A 25780-nucleotide genomic window follows, 5' to 3' on the forward strand; every position below is an offset into this window, starting at 1 on the left:
AGTGAAATGTTAAGAGGCGGGCAGTGCACCTGCTCTGCTCACCTGGGCACCCAGGTCATTGTAGAGAACCTTCAGAGAAGTCAGCTGCTCATCCATCCCCTTGGGGTTGTCAGTTTGCTGCTTCTGGACAATGTGCCTTCCTGTTTTGATTACAGTCTCCACTTCAAGCTTGACTTCACTCAAAATTTTATAGAGTTTCTTAAAAATAAAGATGACAAATTTTACATATTAGTGAAAACATGCCAGCTGAAACCATTTCAGAACATGGCTTACAAAGACTGACAGCTAAGAACTAACTATGGAGATCAAAGGGCTTTATCTTTCCCAGATCTGGTTCAAAGGATGAGTAAAATGAAATCAAGGCTGTAATGACTTTTTAAAATCAGATAAGAAAACACACTCACAGAGGTTATACTTGTTTTATTAAAAAAGAAAAAAACTCAAACATGTATCTTAAAGGTTTATGAAAGTACTTGATAATACGAACATATTTCCTACATAAAATGGGAAAATGTTAGGACTAAAACCTGAATGTCTAACACTTTTTAAATTACATTTTTTTAAATCCTAAATGCTATTACAAGAAAAAAGGCAACACTGGCTATTTCTGGCTGTTGGCATTTGGAAGTATTAAGATTCATTTTTTTTCTTACAATTCTCTGAAGTACCAAGTCTACCACAATGAGTACATATTGATTATACAATGAAAAGACATATAAAAACAAAATACATCAAGATGTATATAACCACAGGAAGTCGAAGTTATGTAGGTCAAATTCAGAGCTGCCCTCATCCTTGTTACTTTAAAACTAAAAAGCTGTATTCTGGGCAGGTTCTCTTATCTCTATGCATCATAATCTTGACGTGAAACACCTCATGTGGCACTGTCACATAATAACAGACCATTGGACTAAGTTACACAAAGTCAAGGACAGTGCTTGCTCTGTTGATCTCTATATCTCAGTAAATAAATATTTACATTCATACGTGCACGTGCGCACGTATTATATATAAAAATTCATCCTATTTTTTCATTCTTCCACCCATTCAAGCTTTCAAGTAATCAAACAACCTTCCGTATGCAACAGACATGTGGAGACTGCAATTTTGAAAAGCACAAAGAACTCTTCCCAGAATTTTCTTAGCTTAACTTGTGTCATGTTCAGTTTTTTCATGATTCTTTCCAAGCAGAACACTAGTTCTACGATTGAACATGCTTGGCCACATTATTTTTAAATTTCTATGCAACTGAATTTTAAAGTTCAAGACTAAAACAGTAATAAGGCCTTTTAAATAATTTCTTCTTTTACATTCTAGGTTTAAACTTTGATTTAAAATTTTATTTTCCTAGAGAATGGTTTTTTATGCTATAATATTCCTGACATCCATTCTAAGTATAATTTCTTCTTTCACACTTTAGGTTTAAACTTTATAATTTAAAATTTTACTTTCCTTGCGAACACATTTGTCGTACATTGCAATATTCCTGACATCCATTCTAAGTATGGTTCGTCTAGCTAACTCAAATCTATCCTTTAAAATTTAGCTTATTAGTCACATTCTGCCAAAGCCCTCCCTAACTTCATCCTGTGATTAAGATGTATTTTCTTCATTTTTTTGTAGCCATGTTATACATTTGTTTATTCTAGTTTCCTTATCATTACACTGTACTAATTGATTTTACTCTCTGCAGGCTATCTCTCTCCTATCTCTGCTAAATTCCTGGGAGGAAAGGACCACACTTCTAATTTTTTAACCTGTTTTTCATCATTTATTCCTATTCTTAGCACACTTTAGACTGACAATTATTGAACAAACCATGTATATAAGCGCTAGATGAAGCCATATCACTGACGGGAAAACCCACTGGACACATTAACCACCCAATGGCCTCACCATACACTTGTCCAGATGGGTCTGTATGACATCAGGGTCCACATCCTTCACATCCAGAACGTGAAGTTCTGCTTTCACACCATCCAACACACGCTTGCAGTCAAGCATGCGCTGTTCAAAGTTAGCAGGTTTCTGGAAAAGCTGGAACTTTGTGGACACCTCTCGAAGTTTCCTCTTTTTGCAGAAATGAAAATAATAAGCAATTCACATCAGAATGATAATCTTTCTCAGCAGACAATATTAGCATAACACATATTGCTAGAAGGCGGTAAAATAAAGTAACAATAAAAACATTCTTTAAAGGATCTTAGTGAGGTTGCCCAGTCACCTTGGGGGACTGCACAGCCCTGTGTCCTGAATTACTTGACACTCAGTGTCTCAGTCTGAGATAAAATGAAAGGCTAAGCTAGCCTTGCTGGAATTAAAACTGCATTAATTTTCTTACCTGTTTTTAAAACACAATTCAAGAACCTAGAACTCACAATGCCCTTCATCACAAGGTCAGAGTGAAGGTCAGTCTGCATCCCCCATTGAGGGGCTAAGTGGTACTGCATCCCATGCACTCAGCCTGCCCAGTGTACCAGCCATACCAGTACAGATGGAGGCTCTGCGTCAAGGGAAAAACCTATACAAAGCAAACATCTAAATCTAGATTGCTCTCTCTTCTCAACTCAACTAGAAAACCCAGATCCAATAGTTTCCAGTGCACCTTCAACACATCACTCCCATCCAACTCTTTACATCACAGAGAAGACCAAAGGCATCCAAGTCGTAAGCTCTTTCTCATTTTCTTTTTATGCCCAAAAGGGTGAAAAGTAAAAGGAAGCTGCCCTCCCCCTTCACCTGCAGCACATCCATCTGACTTCCTCCTCTGGCAGTCCGGCCTTCTGGGGAGGTCGGAGGCTGAGAACGTGTGTTTCTTCTCAGCTCCTCTAGGGTTAGCTCGTGGGCTGAGATCTCCGCTTGGATTTTCTACAAAGAGATTAGAAAAGGGAGAGAATCTCTGTTTTTTTTTTTTTTTTAAGTTTCATAGAGTCATACAACAGATAAGAATATATTGACCCCTATCCATGCTTTAATAAGTGTGCGTATAATAATAATATGGGCCACCTGTATCGCAGGACTGCTGTGTGCTGTGCACAAAGGTCTTTGTATTTGTCACTTCAAATGTTCGCCACTTATTTATAAAGAGGGAATTTCCCCAGTTTCATAGCTAAGAAAATTATAATTTTTAAATGGTGATCATTTGCCATTATCTCACATAAAAACCCTGAGAACCCCCAAACCCACATGCTGCCCTGTAAGTAAGGCCGGCCTTTCTCACTGTCGGTTGGGATGGCAGAAGGAGCTGGTGCCCTTGCAGGTGACGAAACGATTACATATGCTCTCTTTACGACCTTATTGCCCTCACATCCATGGCAATACCTGGGCTTCCTGAGGAACTTGGAAGGCATCTATCCTGTCGGTCAAGTACGTTGTGAGCTGCTTGTCCAACTCCCCTAAGCTCTCCTGCAAGACCTGAAGCATGTGGTTAGTTTCACGCAGGACCTGGAGTTGCTTTTCCAAAGAAATCTGCTTGCTCTCTGCCTACAGGGGGAAAAATTTACCCATTAGTCGCTCAGCATAAATATAAACAGCTGAATATAAGAAAACCCTTATGTTCTAACCACCAAGAAAAGCAACATACTATAAGAGCACTACTTTAAGACTTTGTCCTGCATTATCAATAAATAATAATTAGCAATGATAAAAGTGAAAAGGTCCTTCTAGTATCTTACGCATCTTGCAGGAAATTACTAATTTTTACTTCTTTCTATATAAAATGACAAAATACAAAAATACCCTTAAGGGCACTATTTTAAGTGAAATAAGAGAGAAGGACAAATGCTGTATGACCTCACTTATATGTGGAATCTAAAAAAAAAATCACAAAAACAAAATGTTATATTACATATAATATAATGTTATATTTCAATTATACTTCAATAAAAAGGGAAAAATGTAAAGATTTCCTATGTACCATATTAAAATAAAGGAGAGAATAAAAAAGATGTCATTTATTACAAATTTAGGGTATTTTTAGGACTCAGCAATAAACCTATAAACAAGAATATGAAATATAACAGAAACATCTATGAGTAGAGTGAACATGGAAATCTCTCTTTTTGCAAAGTTTAAAGAAGTTCTACAGATGTGCATAGTGTTGAGCCACTATTGATTGAACTTTTGGGCTAAGTTTGATGCTATTCATGATCTAAACATCAATAGTTATTTTTTAATATGTGTTTGAAAGCTTCTAATATCCACCCAACTCTCCTATAAAAACAGTCTCCTTTCTCTACTTACTGATATGGACATGCATGTTGTGATACATTCTGAGTATGTATCTAAGAGACTATGGTATTTTATAATAGCAGCTTATATCAAACTCTGATGGCTCTAATATTTACTAGGATAATATGAGTCATTATTCTTATATACACCTATAATATGTTCCTTAAAGGAAATTAAATAGTTCATAAGTAGAAACCATCTCAAAGACAAATTTTTAAATCATCGAGTTCTGCCTGCATTATAATATAAGTGTAAGGTCTGCTCTTCCCCACCTAGTATTTCAATGCCCTCAACACCCCTGTTGGTTACCAACTTTTCCCCTCGGTATAAGTTCCTGAGGTCCGCTCCATATCATAAATATCTAATCGACACTCACACATGGCCCGGTTCTTACCAGGTGACTCAGCTCTTCATATCGACTGTTGAACACCTCCAGTTTCTCACTGATGATATCATCGAGGATCCCTCCATCAATCAGAGTCTGGCCAAGTTCCCGAATCTGGGTGCGATTGTCTGCTGGATGTCGCAAAACAGATTCTAGAGACTGAACAGGGACAGGGGCAAAAAATAATGCATTTACCAAGGCAAAGTGAATCAAGGATTCTAAAAATGTGCGTTTTATTTAAAACCAGTAATTCCATTTTCTAGAAATCTACTTAAGGAACAAGATTAAAAATGATTAATTCAGGGACTTCCCTTGGTGGCGCAGTGGTTAAGAATCCGCCTGCCAATGCAGGGGACACAGGTTCGAGCCCTGGTCCAGGAAGATCCCACATGCCGCAGAGCAACTAAGCCTGTGCGCCACAACTACTGAGCCCTCGTGCCACAACTACTGAAGCCCGCGTGCCTAGAGCCCATGCTCTGCAACAAGAGAAGCCACCATAATGAGAAGCCCACGCACTGCAACGAAGAGTAGCTCCACTCGCTGCAACTAGAGAAAGCCCGCACACAGCAACGAAGACCCAACACAGCCAATAAATAAATAAATAAAATAAAATAAATTTATTTTAAAAAAGATTATTTCACAAAAATGTCCCTCATGGTATTAATAAACACATAAAGTTGAGAACTCAGCATGAATGATAATATATGAAATTCCATAAAAATAATTTCAATAATTATTAATTACATGGGAAAATGTTCATGGTATGATACAAAGTTTAAAAGCAAAAAACAATACTATACAAATAAAAGAATTTCAAACTGTTATTGATTATATTACTAAAAAGTTTCTATAGCATATATAAAATTCAAGGCACTGTTTTATATACACACTTTATATATACATAAATTTAACCATATGGCTACATATTATTCCCATATTACAGATAGGAAAACTGAAGCTCAGAGAAGGTAAGTAATTTGCCAACACACACACAGTAAAAAGAAGAGCTAAGATTCTAACTTGGCTCCAAAGACTTGGTGATTCCAAAGCCTTTGATCCAGTTACTATAAAGTACTACCTCCCAGCATATATACATAAAAATAGTAATTCGGAAGAAGAACAATAAAATGTTTTAAAGTGTTATCTTACACTTTATACTTTTCTCCATTTTCCATATTTCTAGAATGTACATGTATTAACTCTCATGTTAGGAAAGTATGTGTTTTTAAAATAATCTTTCAAAACATTTTTTAATACTCTGAATCTCTCACTCTGCTATTTTATTTGAGAAATGACATCTTTTCTCCAGAAGAGCATCTGGCTCCTGGAATTTAGGTACCACATTTGACTTATTTCTGACCTTTAATCCAGTCATCTACTTAGTTACTACATCCTATTCTTACAAGTTTTAAAAGCACAGCTACCATCTTCCTCTTCTTTTTTTTTTTTAAGAAAATCTATTCTTTTCACACTTTAATCCACTTAAGAAACAGTTATTAAGTTATCATGTGCCACAGGCTGTGCTGGGGAACTAACTAGGGAACAACAAAAAATTCAGGCACATTTCTTGGCCTCAAGGAACTCAAGTTCAGGCTTGGGGACAGGATTCCAGGCCTCCAACACTGCCTTCTCCAGCCTGTCCTCCAATTTTCACATCTGAAGACAACAGAATAGAAGCCACTGTAAACACAGTCGTTGCCGTGTCTAATGAGCAAAAGTAACTTTATGAAGAAACAAGAGAGCACTGTCCTAAAAACATAAGGCAGAGTTTTATACAGGGACTGGTAAAAACAATCTGGAAAATCACTAGAGCGCTTTATGAAGTCTAAAATGTACTAATTAGCAAACAACTAACCACCTCATAAGGCTGAGTTTAGTGGGTCACCAATAACCCAAATATACATGATGTTATAAATACTTCAGGCAATGGAAGAAAACACAAGTTATGCTGAAAACTACCAACGAAGCGAAAGTATTTGCTGGCATAAGGCATTATGTTCCTTGTTTGAATACTCATTCAGCCTCATTGCAACAAAAATAACCACCCAGAACGCGGGCTCCCACCTCCAGGGCTTCGCTGACAGCATCTGTCTTCTCAGGCAGGGCCTCTGTGCTCTTCATCCGCTCTTCCAAAGTGTTTAGCCAGGTAGTCTCAAGATCCAAATAGTGAAGCAGTTCAATCCAACAAGACCAGACCTCCTAAACAGGCAGGGAACAGTTAGACAAGATAAGAAGCCATTTAGAGACACAATGCATCTCTACTGCTGCACATTCTGTCTAGTCAAGAATAATTTCGTTTAGGTACAGGTATAAATGGGCTTTTAGAAACTGATGAAGCTGGTATTTCAAATACGTGAAATCAAATCGAATTCTTCGATTAACTGTATTAGGCCAACTGGAGGGAGGTAGCAGACTGCTTCACCAAGATAAATTCCAAGGCTCTGTTTAAATGCCGAAAATAAAACTATATAATTAGTAGAAGAAACCAGGAGGGAAACATTATTCGTTTGTTTTTAAATAGAAAGGTTAAAAAAATACTCAGACTTGCAACGGTTTTTAACAGCTATATACGAAATTGGTTCCCTGGGTCCACCCTATTCCAGCTCAGAGCTAATGGGTGTAACCATTTGATGCAGACTCTTTCCAACTTTTTTCTAAATTCATATGAACACGTCTATATACGAACAGAGCAACTTTTTACCCAAATTGGAATTTTACTATAATTGCTGCATTAGTTGTAGTCACTTATTTCTCATTCCTGTGGGGAGTTGGGGGGCTGGGGTATGATTCATCCTCCAATTCCTAAGAGCAAAATTATGGGAGAAACAAACGCCATGGGAGGAGCCTATTTGACGGATAAATTTAGAAGACAGAGTTCAGCATGGAGCCTACTGGGTTGGTCCTCTTTCAGATCCACTGACTCAGAGGACACATTCTAGTAGCATACACCCCATGTGAGGAATACTTACCAGGTCAGGGGTCAGCAATTTTTTCTATAAAAGGCCAGAGAGTAAATATTTTAGGTTTTACAGGCCACATCTGGTCTCTGTCACAGATTCTTCTTTATTTTTTCTGCGTGTGTGTGTGTGTGTGTGTTGCTTTGTTTTTAACAACTCTTTAAAAATTAAAAATATACAAACAATTTTTAGCTCCTGGGCCATACAGAAACAGGCCACAAAACAGATTTGACCCACAGGCTATAATTTGCCGACCCCTGGCTAAGACTAAAAGGGAAAAGAGGTGTCTGGTCCCCCAAATTTCTATAGGCAGAAAGCAGGCTGAGAAATCTACTCAGCTGCAAGCAGAGCTCTATTTCTTATGGGAAGGAAGGGATGGCTTACAGAGAAGCTCTCACAAGAAGCAGGACTGGCCCCTAATCAAGCAACAGTCCCTGGCCCGAGAGTAGGAGCCCTGACTACACGTGTCTGGCTAGATTTCAGAACTACTAGCATTAGATTTCAGAGTCACTAATGCCAGTGCCTGCTCTTTTTACTTTCCACTGCCCCAACTTTTTTGAATGGGAGTGTCCACTGAGGTTTTCCTGTACCTATCTCACCACTGTGTTGGGTATATGAGATTCAGATAACTTATCTTTTTAGTGCCCAGGTCGCCAGATGGAGAGGTGTCACACCCACACACCTGCACCTGAAGAAAACTGTTCCAAGGAACCACATTTGCATTTGCACCTGATGTGGATCACATGATACTGGATTTTGAGCTTGATGCTGTACTGAATAAGACCTTAGGAGTCCCTGGGAGAGTGTAAGAGTATTTTGCATGTGGAAGGACTCTAACTAAGTTATGACCAGAGAGTGAACTATGCTGGGATTAACAATAGCCACAAATTTATTACAGCTACTCCCGTGAAGTGGTGAAATTGTCTTCTCCTCCCCTGAATGTGGGCTGGCCTTGTGACTTGCTTAGAGCAAAAGAAGGCTACAGAGATGATGCTGTGTCAAAGTGCAGACCTAGCCTTTAAGAGAACTGGCAGCTTCTGCTTTCTCCCTCTTAAAAGCCAGCTGCCATGCTGTAGAGAAGCCATAAACCTGAGAGGCCACGTGGAAGGGGACCTGGTGGATGAGAGTGGACCTGAGTGGAATATCCATAAACCACACGGAGCAGAAGAGCCATGCAGCTAAGCCAAATCAACCCACAGAATCATGAAAAATAATAAATGGTTGTTTTTGTAAGCCATTACATTTCGGCAAGGTTTGTTACACAGCAATTAATAACTGAAACATAAGTGTATATGTTAAAAATATACAAACATGTTTGGGAAGATTATACATCACTTTCTAGATAATGATTACTTTAAGAGAGGGATCAAGAGATGGTATGAGATGGGGAAAAAGGGAACGGGTTCCGTAATGCCAATTAATTTTATTTGAAAAAAGAAGATCTGGAAAAATATGGCAAAATGTAACATTAGTTATAGCTGAGGGATATGTATATGGGTGTTAGTAATATCATCTGTACTCTTCTATAAGTTTTAAATATTTCATGATTTTAAACATTTTAAAGGAATCTAGAAATAATCAAGGTAATAAAGTTGGACTCTTTGGAAGAAAGGCATCCTTACTCTAATTTAGAAATTTGGACTGTTTCTACCCAAGATCTCTTGGTAATCCCTCACATAATTTTAAGAATGCTTCCATTGTGAAATCTTTTTTCTTCTTATCACTTCCCCTTTCAAAGGCATCAAGGTGTCATATTTTCTCTTTTATCTACTTTGTTTTCTTACACTTTTCCTTTTCTTCTCTCAAACTAGTTCCAAGATAATTCTAAAAGTAATTCTGCAAGCAATACTAAAACCTTGAAATATTTCATTCCTCATTCTCAAACTGTCACCTCTGGGTCATAAAGACAGTGTGAAGAAATGACACAGAATTCATGGTGGTCTCTTGTTAGCTTGGGATAACCTGGGGACTCCATTATTTAAACATATTGTGAGTAGTTACTTTGGCTAATAATAGACAGGAAAATAAACAAACCAAAAAAACAGCAAAATCATGGGTGATTAAGGCAGAGAAGAAAACATGGACAAGACTGTAGTAGAATTCAATTCCAGGATCATCTACTGGGACTTAAGATTAGCCATACATAATGTTACATATTATGTTCACAGAATGTTAAATTCGCAAATGAGTAACCTCAGGTGTTTTAAGTTAGGCAATATCTTAATATTAAAGAATGAGTCTTTGTTGACTTGTGGCTTTCTTATTAACTAATCCAAATTACACTTATTTTATAGATTCAGAACAAATGAGTAATGAGTGAATTTAGTTTAAATACTGCAGTTGTGATTACCATTTTAGGATTCATCACAATGCCATCATTTGTTTTAGGTTGAACTAAATTTAAATTGCTATCAACTGAAGGGCTTCTTAAGTCTTTTCAATAAGATGTGACAAATGTCACACTAATATAAAAGCAAACAATCAAAAACTTAATTTTATTTAAAAAAAAACTCATAGAATCATCTACATCTTAAATCCTATGGCCAGGGTAGGGGAAATGGTCCAGCAAAATACCAGCAAATTCAAGTTAGTCTTTCTTTCACTCTAAATAAAACCTATAATTTTAGACAGCGCTCTAAAACAGAAACCTCAATTCATCTCTGTGCACTAACCAGGCAAAAAAAAAAAAAAAAAAAGGAGGTACTCACAGTATATGTCTTAGAATTTTAGGACTGGAACAGACTCTACAGATCATCTGTAATATAAAAACCCTGAAAACCTTGATTTCACGCGTAATAAATGTCTAAAGCTAAGAAACTACTTTTCCAAGAAAGTTCCACTAACTGAAGGCAGATCTTGCTCTCCAGTTTTCTTTTCTCTGTTTCATTTTTATCAACCTATTACCTAAATTATTATCTAATAATTACTACTACTGTTATTATTATTATCTCAACCATGAAAGAACTACTTTTCTTTTATGATCTAGTATTTGAAAAGAAAAATGGAGGTTTTTTCCCAAGATATGGAAGCAGCCAGTACATTACAGAGTGTGAACCTCAGAAATGCATCAGTGAAAAAACACCATACCTCCAGCGTGTGGCACTTTCCGCGAATTCTATTACAGAGAAGTTGGTAATTCTCCAGCACAACATTCAGCTCAGACGTCAATTCCTGGCCACCAGAGGGCACTTTTGCAGCTAGTAACTTGATGTTGTCCTTGAGAATCTTCACTCTCACCTCCTTCTGCAACACATCCTCTTTCGCCCTCTGTTCCAAGACAGAATGAACTTGAAAACTGGCTCCCTGTCTCAGGAACCAATTTCTTTCTTTTTCAAAAAATAACTGAGCCAAAATTAAAACATCCAGATGATTCTAACTACCTAATCTGAACATTATGAGGTAATCCCTACGGAGAGTGCTTGCAAAATAAGAATGCTAACTACAAAATTTCACTCATTATATATCCCAATGTACACAGTCCCCATGCAGACATTTTCATTTAATAACAGCACTGTTAACACCTAAGTTATCCCAAATTATGTTTACTGACAGGAGGTACTTTCAAAGTCTGGGTCCATAATAAGGACCCAGATCAATTAATTTTAATTGATCACTGGAAGTCAAGCAAAAATGGAAGTGCACCATGGTAGAAGTATTCTTTAAAAATAATATAAACATATTTTCTTCTGATAATTAACAGCATTTCAAAGATGACAAAGTTATACTGGGAAGATCTGATCTAAAAGTAGCTTCCTGCCTGACTCTCCTTCCGTGCTTGATGAAGTCTCATACTCAGGAAAATCAACCTCAAACAGCCTTTCACTTTCTCTTGTAGCTTTCTTTACTACTTAATGATTTTAAATTTCTCTAGGTTGGGATAAAATAATTAAGTGTAGTGGTTTTCTTAAAATCCTAATGGTTGTTTGGCAGAATAAAAATAAAATGTTGCCCAATCAAGAGTTTTAATCTCGTTTTTCTTAATTCTCATTCCTAGTGACCTTAAAAAAAAAACCAAGAACAACAACAAAAAACCCCCACAGAACTACAATGTCAATAGTGCAAATAAGATGGTTCTTAACATGGTAGGCTACCTTTAAAATACCTTATATACTGAATAGTTTTAAAGTTTCAAGGAAAGCTACACTAAAACAAAGTGTTTCTGTGAAAATACTACAATAAAAGTCCTTTTTATTTATTTTGACTCATACACAATAATGTATTGGTGAAAAACAATCCTTTTAAAAAATATCTGCACAGATGTTTGCTTTTGTTATACTTGTAGGCAAGTTGCAACTCTTATTTTTTTAAAAGTAGCTTTTAAGACACTATCTCCTTTGGCTTCGACACTGAAGGACACTTGAAGCAGTGTTGGAAAAGTGGGAATGATGTCCAGTTCTTTTATTATATAAAAAAAGAGAGTGTGCAAGACTACTGACACAGAAATATAAGTTTACAGCAAATACATCCTGTGGACCGAACTGATATTAAATCCCTTGACGACATTCCTAATGTTCCTCTCACCTGCTCCAACAAAATTTTGGTATTCATGTGTGCCCCATGTATTAGCTGGAAGACTACAGCTGGTGAAATAAAGATAAACCCCAACCTAATTGGGAAGTCTCTCTTGTTCTTTACAAAAAATAATTCTTCCTGAAAATTTCTGGAAGTAGATAGTGGTGATGGTTGCACAACATTGTGAATATAATTGCTGCCACAAAATTTCTGAGTCATTCACTGTGGCTCACCAAGGTCCTAATGTAAGACGTTTTCGCAGGGGCCCTCAAGACTCAACTCATGGGCCAGGTTAGCACGTGGACTCTCAGCGTCCTAGCCCTACTAAAATCATGGCAGTTGACCCTCCTTTTTTTGTTGTTGTTTTTTTTGTAACTTGAAATCTTACTGTGAGAGATTATTTGTACATTATCAGGCCTTACAGCTAGGTAGATGATTGACTGATGGATTGATTTTAAAGGGAGGAGGGGAGATAGAAAGTCTCTTGACCCTGACTGTCCAGCCTCACCTTCATTTCCTCCACAGCACTCCCAAGTTCTTCTGGTGACTTGTACTCAAAATCCCTCTCCAGGTAGTCTTCTTCTGCTTGGGCCATCCATTCCTGCATCTCTGCCAAGTCTTTTTTCAGGTTCACCACTTTTTCCTGACTTTCAGACAACCTATTTTTTTGAATAGTAATCTAGGAAGGAAAAGCCATTCACTCGAATAAACAAATCCTGATATGTTAAATGTCAGCTTCTAGTTTCTAATATCAAAAGACACAGTAATAACTTTCCACAAAGAGTCTTAAGGTTTAAAATTCAGATGAAACTCTGTATACATTTTGTGCTGATGCTGTGGAATATAAGCAATAATGAAAACAATAATTATAACTGGGACTTGGTATCACATTTTGGACATTAATCTGGAAATACCTATTATAATTCTGAAAATGCATAACTGTTGACAGAGTAATACTCAACTGAAGGACTCTAACCTACATCCATAAAAGCATATATTTCAAGGAAATCTACTATAACCTTATTTATGGGGGAAAAAACCCTGAAGCAACCAAAATGTCCATTTTTTCCTTTTTAACAGGATTCCCCATTAAGACTGCACTTTTTAAAAGCAGAGAAGAGTAGATTGCTATCAAAGATGTTGATACAACACTGCCTTACAAAATTTTGGTTTTGATAATCTACTGTACTTGTATATTCCATACAGATACAAAAAAGTTACATTAGAAAATAGGTATTTGTCTGAATCTGGTTCAATAGCTTTTTTAACTATTTTAAGAAGCCTAAAAATATCTTTCAGAAAGATCCCTCTAACCACACACTGACTTCTGTGGGAGAAGATATCATACCACACAGATCATCCAGGGCTCACTTCACTATTCAACCTCCCACTCAAATGAGATCTCGCAGTAGTAGTCACCCTGCCAGGGCTTGCTTGGCTGTGACACTGATGGTGACAAAAGCGCAGTTCAGGAATAGGATGGCTCTCTCGAGAGTAAGGGGGAATACTTAGTGGCCCTCCTGTTTCACTCTCCAAACAGGATCACAGTCATAAAAATAGACAGGCACTAAATAAATAGGAGCTTGGATTTCAGTGCCCCACATGGCACTCAGAGAGTCTACTGCCAGCAATATACACAGCCCTGCTTCCCAAGTCTTGTTGATCTAGTGGACTTTTTAAAAAAATACAGATTTCAGGGCCCCACTTCCCCAAAATTCTTTTTACTAGTAGTTTCCAAACACTAGTCAGTTATATAATATTCATGGATCCACAGAGAAGTGAGAAGAATAAAGACACTGTAGCAAACTTTTCAAAAAAAGAAAAGCTGAAAATTATCATTAATTATCTGAGATTATATACTTTCTACATTTTGGCATTAAGATGTTTTTCCTTTCATGATATCATGCATATAATAGACTGTTTTTATTTGTTGATTTTATATATCTATCCTTTCTTAGAAAAATAAAAATTTGGCAACACTATGTTTGTCCAAAATTTCTTCAACCTTTTACTACTCAATGATATACAATAGTCTAGAACTGCTTTAGATAATTACATAGCAGGTGGCTGCCTCCTTGCTGAAGACACTTAAAAATTCCCCATGTATTTATTCCCATACTTTGAAACAATAATAATCCAAAATTAATTCTATGTTGTCATATGTGTATGTATGTATATATGTAGATAAACAGATACACAGATCTAAATATCTACATGTACCTAAGCATCTATCTACCCATCTAGCTATTGTCTTTCTTGCTCTTCACTGTGACTTCCAAACCAGTTTCCTTATTTACTTCCTAAAAAAACCCCAGCTCCTTCAAGCACATGTCATCAAATTATAGCACACTTAAAAGAGTTTGAATTTGGCTAGAATGTAAGATGACATTATGAAAGTATTTTCTTAAGTGTGACAATGATACTGCAGTTTTGTAGAAGATTGTCCTCATTCATGGAAGAAGCAAGCTGAAGTATTTAGGAGTGAAATGTCATAATATTTTCGACTTCCTATCAAAACTACATATATAACAAAAAAAAAGGTATGCGTGTGTGTGCCTGTGTGTGTGTGTATGTATGTAAAGAGAGAAGGAGGAGAGAGAGAAAAGGCAAATGGGGCAAAACATTAACAACTGGCAAATTTAGGAATGGCTTATGGCCGTTCTCTCAACCATTATTTCAACTTTTCTTTAAATTTGAACTTGTTCAAAATAAGGAATTTGGGGGCAAACAAAATAAAATACTCGGGGATGCAAATATAAAATTTTCGTGTATCAACATTAAACAAAAAACATTGTATTAAGAGCTATGTACTATCTACACAACTGTCTGTGGGGTATTCCTGCATTTCACATTTTCTCCTCTTGTTTTTTACCCCTTTCTCACTCACTTCAGCTGTATGCAACCTCACTATTACTTCACTAACAAAACAAAAGCAATCAGAAGACAACTACGTCATATTCCCACTGTACACATAGTTGCCTTCCCTTCATTACCACAGAGGGACTACCTAATAGCAATTCTTTCACTTAGAGGGTGGACCTCATCCCCTCTCGCCTAATCATAGACTTTGCTTCAGCAATTATCTTCTCTCAATCTCTTCTGCATCATTTTCTCTTTCTAAGTGAAGTCCTTTTCGGCATGCAAACTTCCAGTAATACCCCTTATTTTTAAAAATTACAAAAACAGCTCTTTGGATCCCCATGTTCCTTCCAGCACCTACCCCATTTCTCGGCTCCCTTGAATAGAGAAATTCTCAAGGTTGGTTACACTTGCCCCAGTACTTCATTTGCTTTCCTCTCCTCAACATTCTCCAATGTGACTTTCTTTCCCACCACTCCACTGGAACCACTTTTCTCAAAGTCCATAAAAGCGATCATCTTGTCAAGTCTAAAGCTTGCTTTCCAGTTCTGATTAGTCTCAGCAGTCCTCGGCATTGAGCACTGTGAAAAGCTCTCTCCACTTGGCCACTGGGGCCTCACGCTCTCCTGGCATTTCCCCTCTGGCTGACCTTTCCTTCTTAGCATCCTTGGCCAGCGGTAAGTGCTAGAGACCCCATTTGCATGTCTCGTAATCTTGAATTTAATCCTTCCAGTATGGAAAGCATCACTTCACCTGCTCCCACAAAAGCCTCTCCTTGAGTCTTCACCATTTCAGTAAACAGCACCACAATTCACACAAAGTGGAAGCTTTGCAAAAGTCCTGAGCTGTCATTAACTATTCACTTTTCCTCATATCACATATCTAATCCATTACTAGACTCCCAGCTCCACTTTCAAAATATAGTGCAACCCAACATTTCTCATGACTTCCACCACTATCTCCCTAGTCCAAGGGGCCATCCTCTCTCTCCAAGGCTGCAATAACCTTTAAGTATTCTCCCCATTTTTATTCTTGCTTTCCCAGAGCAAATTATCCACATGGAAGCCAGGGTGATCTTAAAAGATCTATCATGTATCAATTCCTTGCTCAAATCACTCTGCCTTCTATGTAAAATCATACTTGAAATAAAAGTCAAAATCTATGCTTCAAAGGCCATATACAGTCCATCTCTACCTACCTTCTGACCTCGAATCTTCCCATTCTCCAACCTGCTAACTCCTTCCTTCATTCTATTCCAGCTACAACAACTTTCTTTGTTCTTTATTGAATATGTCAAGCTCATTCCCACCCAGGGGCCAAAGGTACAAGAGCACCCTCCCTTCATTAAAAAAACATGACCCAATTCTGGCCCCAGCCTGCCACCCATGCTGTAGTTATTCTAGACCACAGTTTTTCAAACTGGATGGGCTATAACATCAGTTTACTCTGTCAAGAGAAGCCACTATCTACCTCTTGAAAACCACAGGCAGTGAAGTTTAAAAACTCACCTCTTTGCTACATTTCTCCAGTTGTGTTTGGTAGTCAGCTAGTTTTGTTTGCATCCAGGTTTTGATTCCAGCAACTGGAGAGCTTCGAAGGTTAGCTTCTATTTCTTTCATGTCTTTCAGAGATGATTCAATTGTTTCTATTTCATTAACAAATGCCTGAAAACATAACATAAGCCCTTGTTGGGTTCATGCCTATATAAGTAGATGCCATTATTACAGTTTGTCTGCCTGTATCCCTGCAAATATTTTAAGAACAGACTGCTTGGGAGTCAGGACTTTTAACTACTTAAGAAACATTGTCTTAAGAAATTCATTTCACCTGGATGTTTCATATAGCCATCTGCCAAATTAGATTGGAAATACTTGACTCTCAGCAGGGAATAGTGCTTTTAATTAATTTAGAGAAGCCTAATGATTTCAACAAATATAAAATGCAGGAAGTATTACTGGCAAACTTCATTTGTAAAATATGTTTTTCTTAAAGCCTCACCATGTGGCACAATAAGAGCGATATACAACTGGTAATTATGACACTAAGATTGTCACCGTACATAAAACAGCAGCTACTGGGCCTCCCTGGTGGCGCAGTGGTTGAGAGTCTCCCTGCCGATTCAGGAGACACGGGTTTGTGCCCCGGTCTGGGAAGATCCCACGTGCCGCGGAGCGGCTGGGCCATGGCCGCTGAGCCTGCGCGTCCGGAGCCTGTGCTCCGCAAGGGGAGAGGCCATAACAGTGAGAGGCCCACATGCCGCAAAAGAAAAAAAAAAACAGCAGCTACTAATGAACTAAAATTGCTCTTATGTTCTACACCCAAAATTTAATGTGAAAAAGAACAGATACATGTATATGTATAACTGAATCGCTTTGATGTACACCTGAAACTAACACAATATTGTTAATCAACTATGCTCCAATATGAAATAAAAATTTTTTTAAATCCTATAACCATGGCCAAAAACAGAAATATGAAAAGTCAGTCATTTGTTGACTAGCTATAAAGTCAAAAAAAAGTTTATGATGAAAGATATTTTATCTAGGTTTATTGTCATGTCATATTCTTACAATTTTAATAAGAGCAGCAAATAATAAAGAAGAAGAAGAAAATGTTATTTAGTACAGCAGGTTCCCTAGATCAGCAGAACTCACAGAGCACTCGTCAAGCTGTCTTTGTAGCCCTTCGGCATCTCCTTGGACAGCCTGCTCTTTCATTAAGAAGTCTTTCACACCATCCATCCACTTCTCAATGACTTTTGAATCAGCCTAAATGAAACACAATAACAAAGGGGGATATTACTCAGTGGCATTCAACCTACTACATCTCAAGATCTATTGCTACTGGGAAAAAGGCAACTTTTCAAAACTCTGATAGCATCATTTTCATTTATTTTATTTCCTTCTTTTTTAAACTTCCAACATCGAAAATAATTATTTTCTTCATTGTTGCCTAAAATCCTCATGAGATGATATCTTGCTGATCATTCTAAAAATTTCAAAACACTCTCCAGTGAACAAAGTTATTTTGCTTAACGTGAGCAATATCTATGATTAAAAATTCAAATTAAAGGTAAAAAATGCTTTTCTGGGTATAATCAGCTTAACAATCTTTCATTCTCATATAATTTAGAACAATTCTCTCCTTAAGTTGGCTACTCAAAGCAGGAGTCAATAAATAGCACAGTGGAGGGAATACAATAGATTTTTCTTAGTTCTGCGGTTCGATGCCTTGTTATCTAAGAACCCAGTATGGTCCACCACCCAGCTCCATTCTTTCATTCAACATTTACTAAGCACCCACTGTAATCCAGTTACTGTGCGTGGTACTGGGGGGAATGAGAAAGGGAACATTTTGCAGAAAGAATGAGACTTCAGACAGGTAGTAACACTGGAACTGGACCTTGAAGAATGCAAATAATTAGGTCCAACTTGAGCTCCAAAACTAGAGTAAAGTGATGGTCATTTCTTTCCAAGGTCCCCCATCCATCACTGGTTAGTCTGATTTGTTATTTTCCCTTGCATTGAGCTGAATTTGTTTCCTTGTATTTTCCTCAATTATTTGCTTCTCATTCCTCCCTAGGAATGGAAATAAATTAACTATCTTATTCAAAAATAACCTTCAGATTGGAAGGCAGCCACTATGTCTTCCCTTAGTCTTTTAGTGATTAAACACTCCCAATTCTTTCCATGATGCTCTAGTACATGATACCCAGATACTGCAATCAACACTGATCAACATGCTCTGAAAATTACATCAACTTTTTAATGTACTTAAAATATGCCACCGAGAACCAAGTACTCTTATCCTTAAAATGTTGCAATGAATGACGAAGATGGAACCTAACTGGTATTTCACATATCGATATTACATTCAGAAAATGCCATCTAAATTTTTTTCAGTTTTATTTTTCTTATTGTAGAGTTGGGTTTTGTTTCCTTCATTTTTTTAAATTTGTTTAGATATATATTATTCATAATATTATGGTTAGCTAAAACTCCAAAATTCACACAACTACCTCAAAAGTACATTTTCCCTATCCCATATTGTTTAACTGACATCTGTAATAAATTCAGAACTTGATATTTATAAATATTAAATTTTGCCTTGTTATGTTAACGATACTAGTTAACACTACAATAAAAAGCCAACAGAATGATTTGAATTTTTAGTCTCTCCACTTTCTTATCAGCTGTGCCTCCCAGCTTTCTCTTATCTGCAAATCTGACAGTGAGCTATCCTTTTTCTGTTGGGTTTTTTTGGGTTGGGTTTTGGGTTTTTTTCCAGATGAAAAATAAGGCCAATTACAGTGCCTATCTGAGCATTCCCCCATGAGGACACCATCTCATTCATTAACCAACAAACTTTTAGCTTCGTTTTCAAAACATGGGAATCAACATAATTCTAGCATCTAAGTAGCTTTCCACTTCCTTCTGATAAGGTTATAAGAGATTTTCTCAAATACTTTGCTGATATCAAGATTTACCCAAAATGATAGTTTGTCAGCATTATTTGAACTAAATGAGCACACATGAAATGTGAGACTATGAATCTGTATTATCTAATAATCTAGTAACCCTCCTCCAAAAAATAGATAAAAGCAAGCAGTACTTAGGAAATGAGTTCGGACAAGGCTTTTGAGTGGTATCCATGCTGACTCCTGGTGACCACCACATTCTTTCCTAAGCACATGGAAGATCTCTGGTTGATCATTCATTTACAGCGTTGCCAGGAACTGACATCAAGCTTACTTCAGGTCTTTAGCTTCTAGAAAATAATGTTCCCCCTTATTTAGGACATTCACCCATCTCCATTTTTTTCTAGTAATTTCCTCACAAGTTGCATAATCGGACCTTGAGATCATGGGTAAAATCCCACGCTACTCAGGATGTAGACTTAGGCATCTGAAGGACTGCGTCGTTTTTCCATCTAACTCATAATTCAGGCTCTAATGCACCCTCAATAATGACCATTCTCCACTTTCTAATTTGCAGGGTCATTCTCTGATGAACATGGGAAGCAAAAAGTGCTTATATAGCTGGGCCTTTCTGTCTACTCTTTTCATGTTATACCACCCTGTGCAAGCACTTCCTTGTTCCCATTCTCCCAAGCAAGCTTTGAAAGCCCTTTCAGTCACACTGTGCACTTTCCCCAAGCTTCCTTTCCCTCTGTTCTTCAGCTTGTCTGTCACTATTCTCACACACCCACACTACTCTTATATATTTTCAACTGGTGACATATCTCTTCTTCTGGGTTTGCTCCAGCATTCTCAGATCTTATCCTAGAAGACTGCTTAGGAAGACATGATCAGGGCAGGGTGGAGTGGGGTGTGTAAAAGATAAAAGTGCAAAAACAGAGAAAGTACGAATGTATCTGTAGAGTTCATAAAGGGCCTTTTTAACTGTCCATTTAACTTGTTACCACTTCGTGCACTGTTAATCTCCAGCCTGAACTGTTTAAGAATGCAAGGCAGCATTACTGCCGTGTAACTGGGCAATTCATTAAATCTAGTTTGGAATAAGGAAAATGGATAGTCTGCTGGGCCAAGAATTTTTGAAGTTTATATGGAAGCATTATATTCCAAGAAGGTTTTAACCACAATCAGCCTTGACTGAAGCAAGAAGCCTCAGTGAGCCCCATCACTGGCACAGGAGAGGAAATTTTATGGCATCTATCCCCTTCCTCCCTCCTTCAGACACATACAGACCCTTGTGAGCACACACAATTCACACACACCTGCCCCTCCTCTTACAGTGAAGCATGAGAAGAAAGAAAGAGGGAAGCAACAGACACAAACCACGTAGACCAACTGATCATCTCAATAGGAACAAAGGGAACAGAGAGGAGTAAGAAAAGTGTTTTCATGACTAAAAATCCTGCAGGTAATCCTGACCACACTGAGTTCTAAGACAGGCAGTGTGCTCCGTGAAAAGAAAGACCAAGGTCTGAATACGTAGTCCAGCACCTTACCGGCCATGAGGGCTTGAGAAACTAATTTCTCAATTTCTCTTCAGGGAGCTTCCATAGCTCACCTATAAAACAGGAATAATAACAACTGCCTCGCCTGATTGTTTTGAAAAACAGAGATGGTACAGAGCAGGTATGCAGTAAATGGTAGCTAGTATTACTCAGACCTACAAAATCAAGTTAATCTTGGTAGTATACCAAGATTAACCCCATGAAAGAATTACCACTTCAGGTTCTGGTGTCTATTCCTAACAGACACTTCATAGGAATGAGTAGCCAGGGTGAGTACATATTTGCATAAGCATCCGTTTAATGTGTTTAAATGCTGCCAACATTAATGCTTGTTCCATCACATAACTGTTCAAAAGTGGCTGTTTGAGAGAACTACTGCTTATGACAGTTCTGACTAGACCCGGCTAAATTCAGCTCAGCAGAAGGAAGCCAAGTACATGAGGAAAGGCCCAAACTCTAGAAATGCCTGATAACAGAAGCTTCACAAGGCATCCCTACCCTGTGGCTACAGAGCGCGGGAAAGGTTTTTAGATCACTAAGATCACTACTAGCAGCCATTTGTGTGCAGGTAAATGCAGGAGACAGACAGCTCTGCCCTGCCCTCTAGTATCTCCTCTTTCCCTAGAAGGAAAATATTATCTCAATCCACTTGCAGCAGATGTTTCCTGTGCTTTTTAAAAAAACAGAATCTGCTCATCTTTAGGTCAATTGTACAGCAAGGAGGTTACAAAGAAAGTGAAGGTGCTCACATGAAGAGCGTTCCTCTGCCCATTTAAAACCCACTCAGCTGATGCACTTAGGAGGCTCCAATGCACAATAATGAGTATTTAATTTTTTTCACCATCTACATCAACTTGCAGAATGAATACAGGAATAGAGATATATGGAGATATTTAAACTGGGTAATTTCTAACTTTCTATCTTCTCTGGGGAGACTTCAGTTCTTTTAGAGCAATACGAAAAACTTTAAAATACTAGTAAATTTCTAAAATAAATGTCTCTTATTATTTCACATGCAACAACAAACTGTAAGTACTAATCTAGGGTAAGCATTTCTCATTCCTATTTATACTCATAAATTCTCAAAGAAATATAAAATGACTAATATGGTAGTTTTGAAAACCAAAGTATGGAACACTCTTGTTTGGAGGGGTCAAAATGCTACATTGACCATCACTGCTCAAAAGCGCTGATTTCTAAGCACTTTGGATGAGCAACACCTGCTGCTGGGTCACAGAAAAGGAATGTGAGGTCATTAAAACAATTCCTTTAACCCCACACACCCCATCTCCTAGCCCCCAGCCCCTGAGCCAGGGATAGAGGAAATCTGAAGCCTGGTAACTCTGGATTCAATACAATAAGATTCCAAGGTACACAACTTCCTCCCAGGATTTTATTTACAGCTAAATTCTTGGCATTTTATTTTGCTCCTCCCCCATCTGTTGGAATGTCCACAGCTTTTTAAGCAGCCAATATCTAACCCAAGATATAGGCAAACGAATTAAAACAGTATTTTAAGGCAGTAGGGTTTTGTTTGTTTTATAATGTTCATTAACCTCAAAACACTCTAAAAAGTGTTCCCTTGCTTAGTAAGGAAGGCCAACAGTGACTTTGCTACTACATTTATTTAGCAGAAACCACCAGAGTTCTTAAATTTAAGGTTCAGAAAGCACCAATATTCCCTTTATTAAAGTAAAATGCATTCAGAATGAGAAAAAAAAACTCTTATGAGATCATTCTATCAGTTACATGTTACCTAGAAAGAATTAAATCAGCTATACTGCATATTTTTGTTAGAAAATATTTACCATTGGGTTTTTACCCTGAAATGTGTTCCAAAGTAATTTCTACACCTGGTTCTGCATGTCTCAGAGCTCCAGCATGTCCCCTTCCCCACTCTGCGTGAGAACACAGAGTGTTCAGTGTGTGTCTTTGCTCAGCAACCGAAGGAAGAGGTATGACTACATGGGTGTCCTGCCAAGGACAACTGGGCATTTAGATTTTATAGGTCCAACCTCATTAGACACGACGCGTGTGTATGATGTCTGTAGGCACCTGCAAGGCAGAGCCTTTCACATCCGCTCACCTGCAGTACACCAGACAACGTTCCTGTGCTCAAAGAGCTCATGCCCTGGGGGAGGACAGACAGGCAGGTCTCACCATAATAAAAGCTGGCCTGAGACGGGGTTCTTGGGAAGGTGTAAACAACGTGTAGAAGAAAAGGGAATAATTAGCTGCAGGTGTGATGGTGAGTAAGACCAAAGACTGCTTGTAGAAGCAGCTAACACTTAAAGGATGAGCCGAGGAGGCTGTGAATTCCTAGCAAGTAAATGACATTTCCGGAGAAAGGCAATTGTCCAATGTATTCTTTGTGACCCACCACACTGTCTCCCCACCCGAAGCAGTGCACAGGAGAAGATGCGGACAGGGCTCCAGGGCGAGGAAAGGGCAGGAGCTATGAGATGTTCATGAGAGCACTTTGTACTATTATGGCAAAGACAACCAGATCCTTTCCAGAAATACAACTGGCATCAGTGTAGACAGTGAATGCAAGAGAGGAGAGGTTGCAAGCAGGAGTCAGATTTAAAGGGTAATGGGATTATCAGGGCAAGAGATGACACGAAAGTCTGCAAACAGAAGAAGGGGCTAAAGAGGCGATCCAAAGAGGAGGGAGCATTGGTAAATACCAATATAAGGGAGTTTTGTGCGAGCCTTGAGGACAGTTTCACAATTTCATGGTTATACGACCCTGCAGGGGACACTGAATACAGGAAAGGCAATAATATGAAATACCCTACCCTTGCAGCCCCTGAATTCAAAAATATTATTGCTGGTGATAAATAGCGTCTTAGGATTTTATAATATTTAATCCCCATAATTCATAAGAAAGTAATGTCAGTAAAATCAACAGTGAAAATATTACCTTTTTTGTGTATTTTTAAATATTTTGCTTCCTGGAAGGAGTGGTAGGTCTTTCCATGAGAGTTTTTAAAAGCACCAATTAACATTTTAATTCTTAAGTACAGGAAGTGAGGTCATTAATTTGGCATGGAATAGATAAAAAAAGAAGAATTTAAGAACATATTTGAGCATGACACTGTGAATAACAATGCTGGCCCAACCTCTACCTGTACAAAAGAAATCAGCCATGTAGATAAAGGAAATGCAGGCACATAAGGAAAACACTATTTGTCAACAAATAACAGAAAACTAAAACTTGCACATAAACAGATAACAAGATAGCCGGACAAATATTGTAGGATGGTAGGAAAAAAGTAACTGCATAGCTATGAAAATACTTTCAAAGTTTAAATGTGCTGTGTCAATGAAAAGCATTATTATTTTGAGTAGTGGGATTGATACTCCAATCCATACTCATGCATTTGTGTACCGTCTATTTACATATCCCTCATGGAGTTCCAGTATCATCTGGTTCTGTCAGTGTGGAAAAAATGATTCGAATTAGTAATACTCAGGAACTTTTCTTCCTGACTTTGAGTATGTTAACCTCGGCAAGGATCACTGTTAATGTTAGCTGCCTCCAGGAAAGGAAATGGTATTGGGGAGGAAAGGGAACTCTAAATGCTCACTCTCAATACTTCTCGATTATTCAACGTCTTCAGTGAGCAGTATTTATGTATTTCTTATATAATTTAAAATGTACTTTAAAAATAAACTTTGTTCCTAAGAAGCATCATCATAAATTGGCACTGAATCAAAAACCTACTGTACTTCATGCCTTAAAGAAAAGTAGAACTTGAATGCCTAAAAAAAAAAGATACCAGGTCGTTGAAAAGGGAAAAACAATTTTAACCTGTAAATGAATATTTACTGCAATTATCTCTAGGGGAAAAAGTAAAAGTTTTTCTAAGTGAATTGTGAGTAATTAAGTAACAAGCAATTCCTTCAAAGCAAATAAAGGAGCAAAAATGTTCTTTAGAAATAACTATTTCAATAAAGAAGTTGAATTAGGGAATACTGACATCATCAACAATCTTGTAGTTAGGAAACAAAAAATAAATTAAAAATTTGTAATTTACATTCCAAATCTGTTACTGTAATAAAAGCAATCAAAAAAAAAAAAACTAAATATCCAGACACAGGTGCTTAAAGTGAGATATTTTTAATGGAAATAAATGTGGCATATGCTCCAACTGGCCACTTTAAGTGCCTGGATTTGCTACATTAGTAACAACCCAGTAAAGCCTAAATCTGGATTACTATCACCACAGGACTCTATTTTGTGTTTTGGAGGAATGTTTGTTCTCTTTAATTTCCATATTAAAATATTGGCATGCATTTAGCTAACCCTAAAATAAATACACTTTTAAGAGTCAAAGGAGATTAACCATTAGATTAATCTTCACCTGTAAATTTCCCGAACCACATTTCAGATTTAAATATGAAAACAAAGCAATGATCTTTGAATCTGATCAAAAAAGAACTGTGAAAAACTCATGAAAAAAGAATAAGTATAATCCAAAAAGTCACAGCTACATGAGCTGTGTGGGAAATACTTAATCCAGCATTGCTCAACCTTGGCACTACTGACATTTGGGCCAGAAAATTCCTCCATTGTGGCAGTTTTCCTGTGCATTCGCTGTAACCTTGGCCTCTACCCACTAAGGTGACAATAGCACCCTCCCTTCCCCACAGGTATGACAACCAAAAATGTCTCCAAACATTAATAAATGTCCTTCTGGGAGGAAAATGACCCCTGGTTGAGAACCACTGACAATCCAATGCTTGGATCATAACCAAAAATTTTAAATTATGAATAAGGGTAATTTGGGTTTTTAAAGTTGGAAAGAATTGCAGTTGAAGACAGACAAGGGGAAGTGGATCCACTCACAAAATT

At 37.6% G+C, this 25780-nt stretch overlaps 1 protein-coding gene across 9 annotated transcripts in view; it reads right to left on the reverse strand.

Annotated features, from left to right (window-relative positions):
* Positions 1-25780, reverse strand: part of UTRN (utrophin) — a 492142-nt gene that overhangs the window by 308576 nt on the left and 157786 nt on the right. For all 9 annotated transcript variants that reach the window (XM_067701862.1, XM_067701864.1, XM_067701861.1 and 6 more), the window contains 10 exons: positions 17598-17711; positions 16452-16607; positions 12593-12763; positions 10660-10839; positions 6680-6814; positions 4625-4774; positions 3322-3483; positions 2740-2868; positions 1897-2070; positions 43-198 (listed from right to left, as the gene is read on the reverse strand). In XM_067701862.1, coding sequence (XP_067557963.1) covers positions 43-198; positions 1897-2070; positions 2740-2868; positions 3322-3483; positions 4625-4774; positions 6680-6814; positions 10660-10839; positions 12593-12763; positions 16452-16607; positions 17598-17711 — 1527 coding nt within the window. The remainder of the gene's footprint in view (positions 1-42; positions 199-1896; positions 2071-2739; positions 2869-3321; positions 3484-4624; positions 4775-6679; positions 6815-10659; positions 10840-12592; positions 12764-16451; positions 16608-17597; positions 17712-25780) is intronic.

This window comes from Pseudorca crassidens, chromosome 13, assembly GCF_039906515.1.
Source record: "Pseudorca crassidens isolate mPseCra1 chromosome 13, mPseCra1.hap1, whole genome shotgun sequence".
Classification (NCBI taxonomy): domain Eukaryota; kingdom Metazoa; phylum Chordata; class Mammalia; order Artiodactyla; family Delphinidae; genus Pseudorca; species Pseudorca crassidens.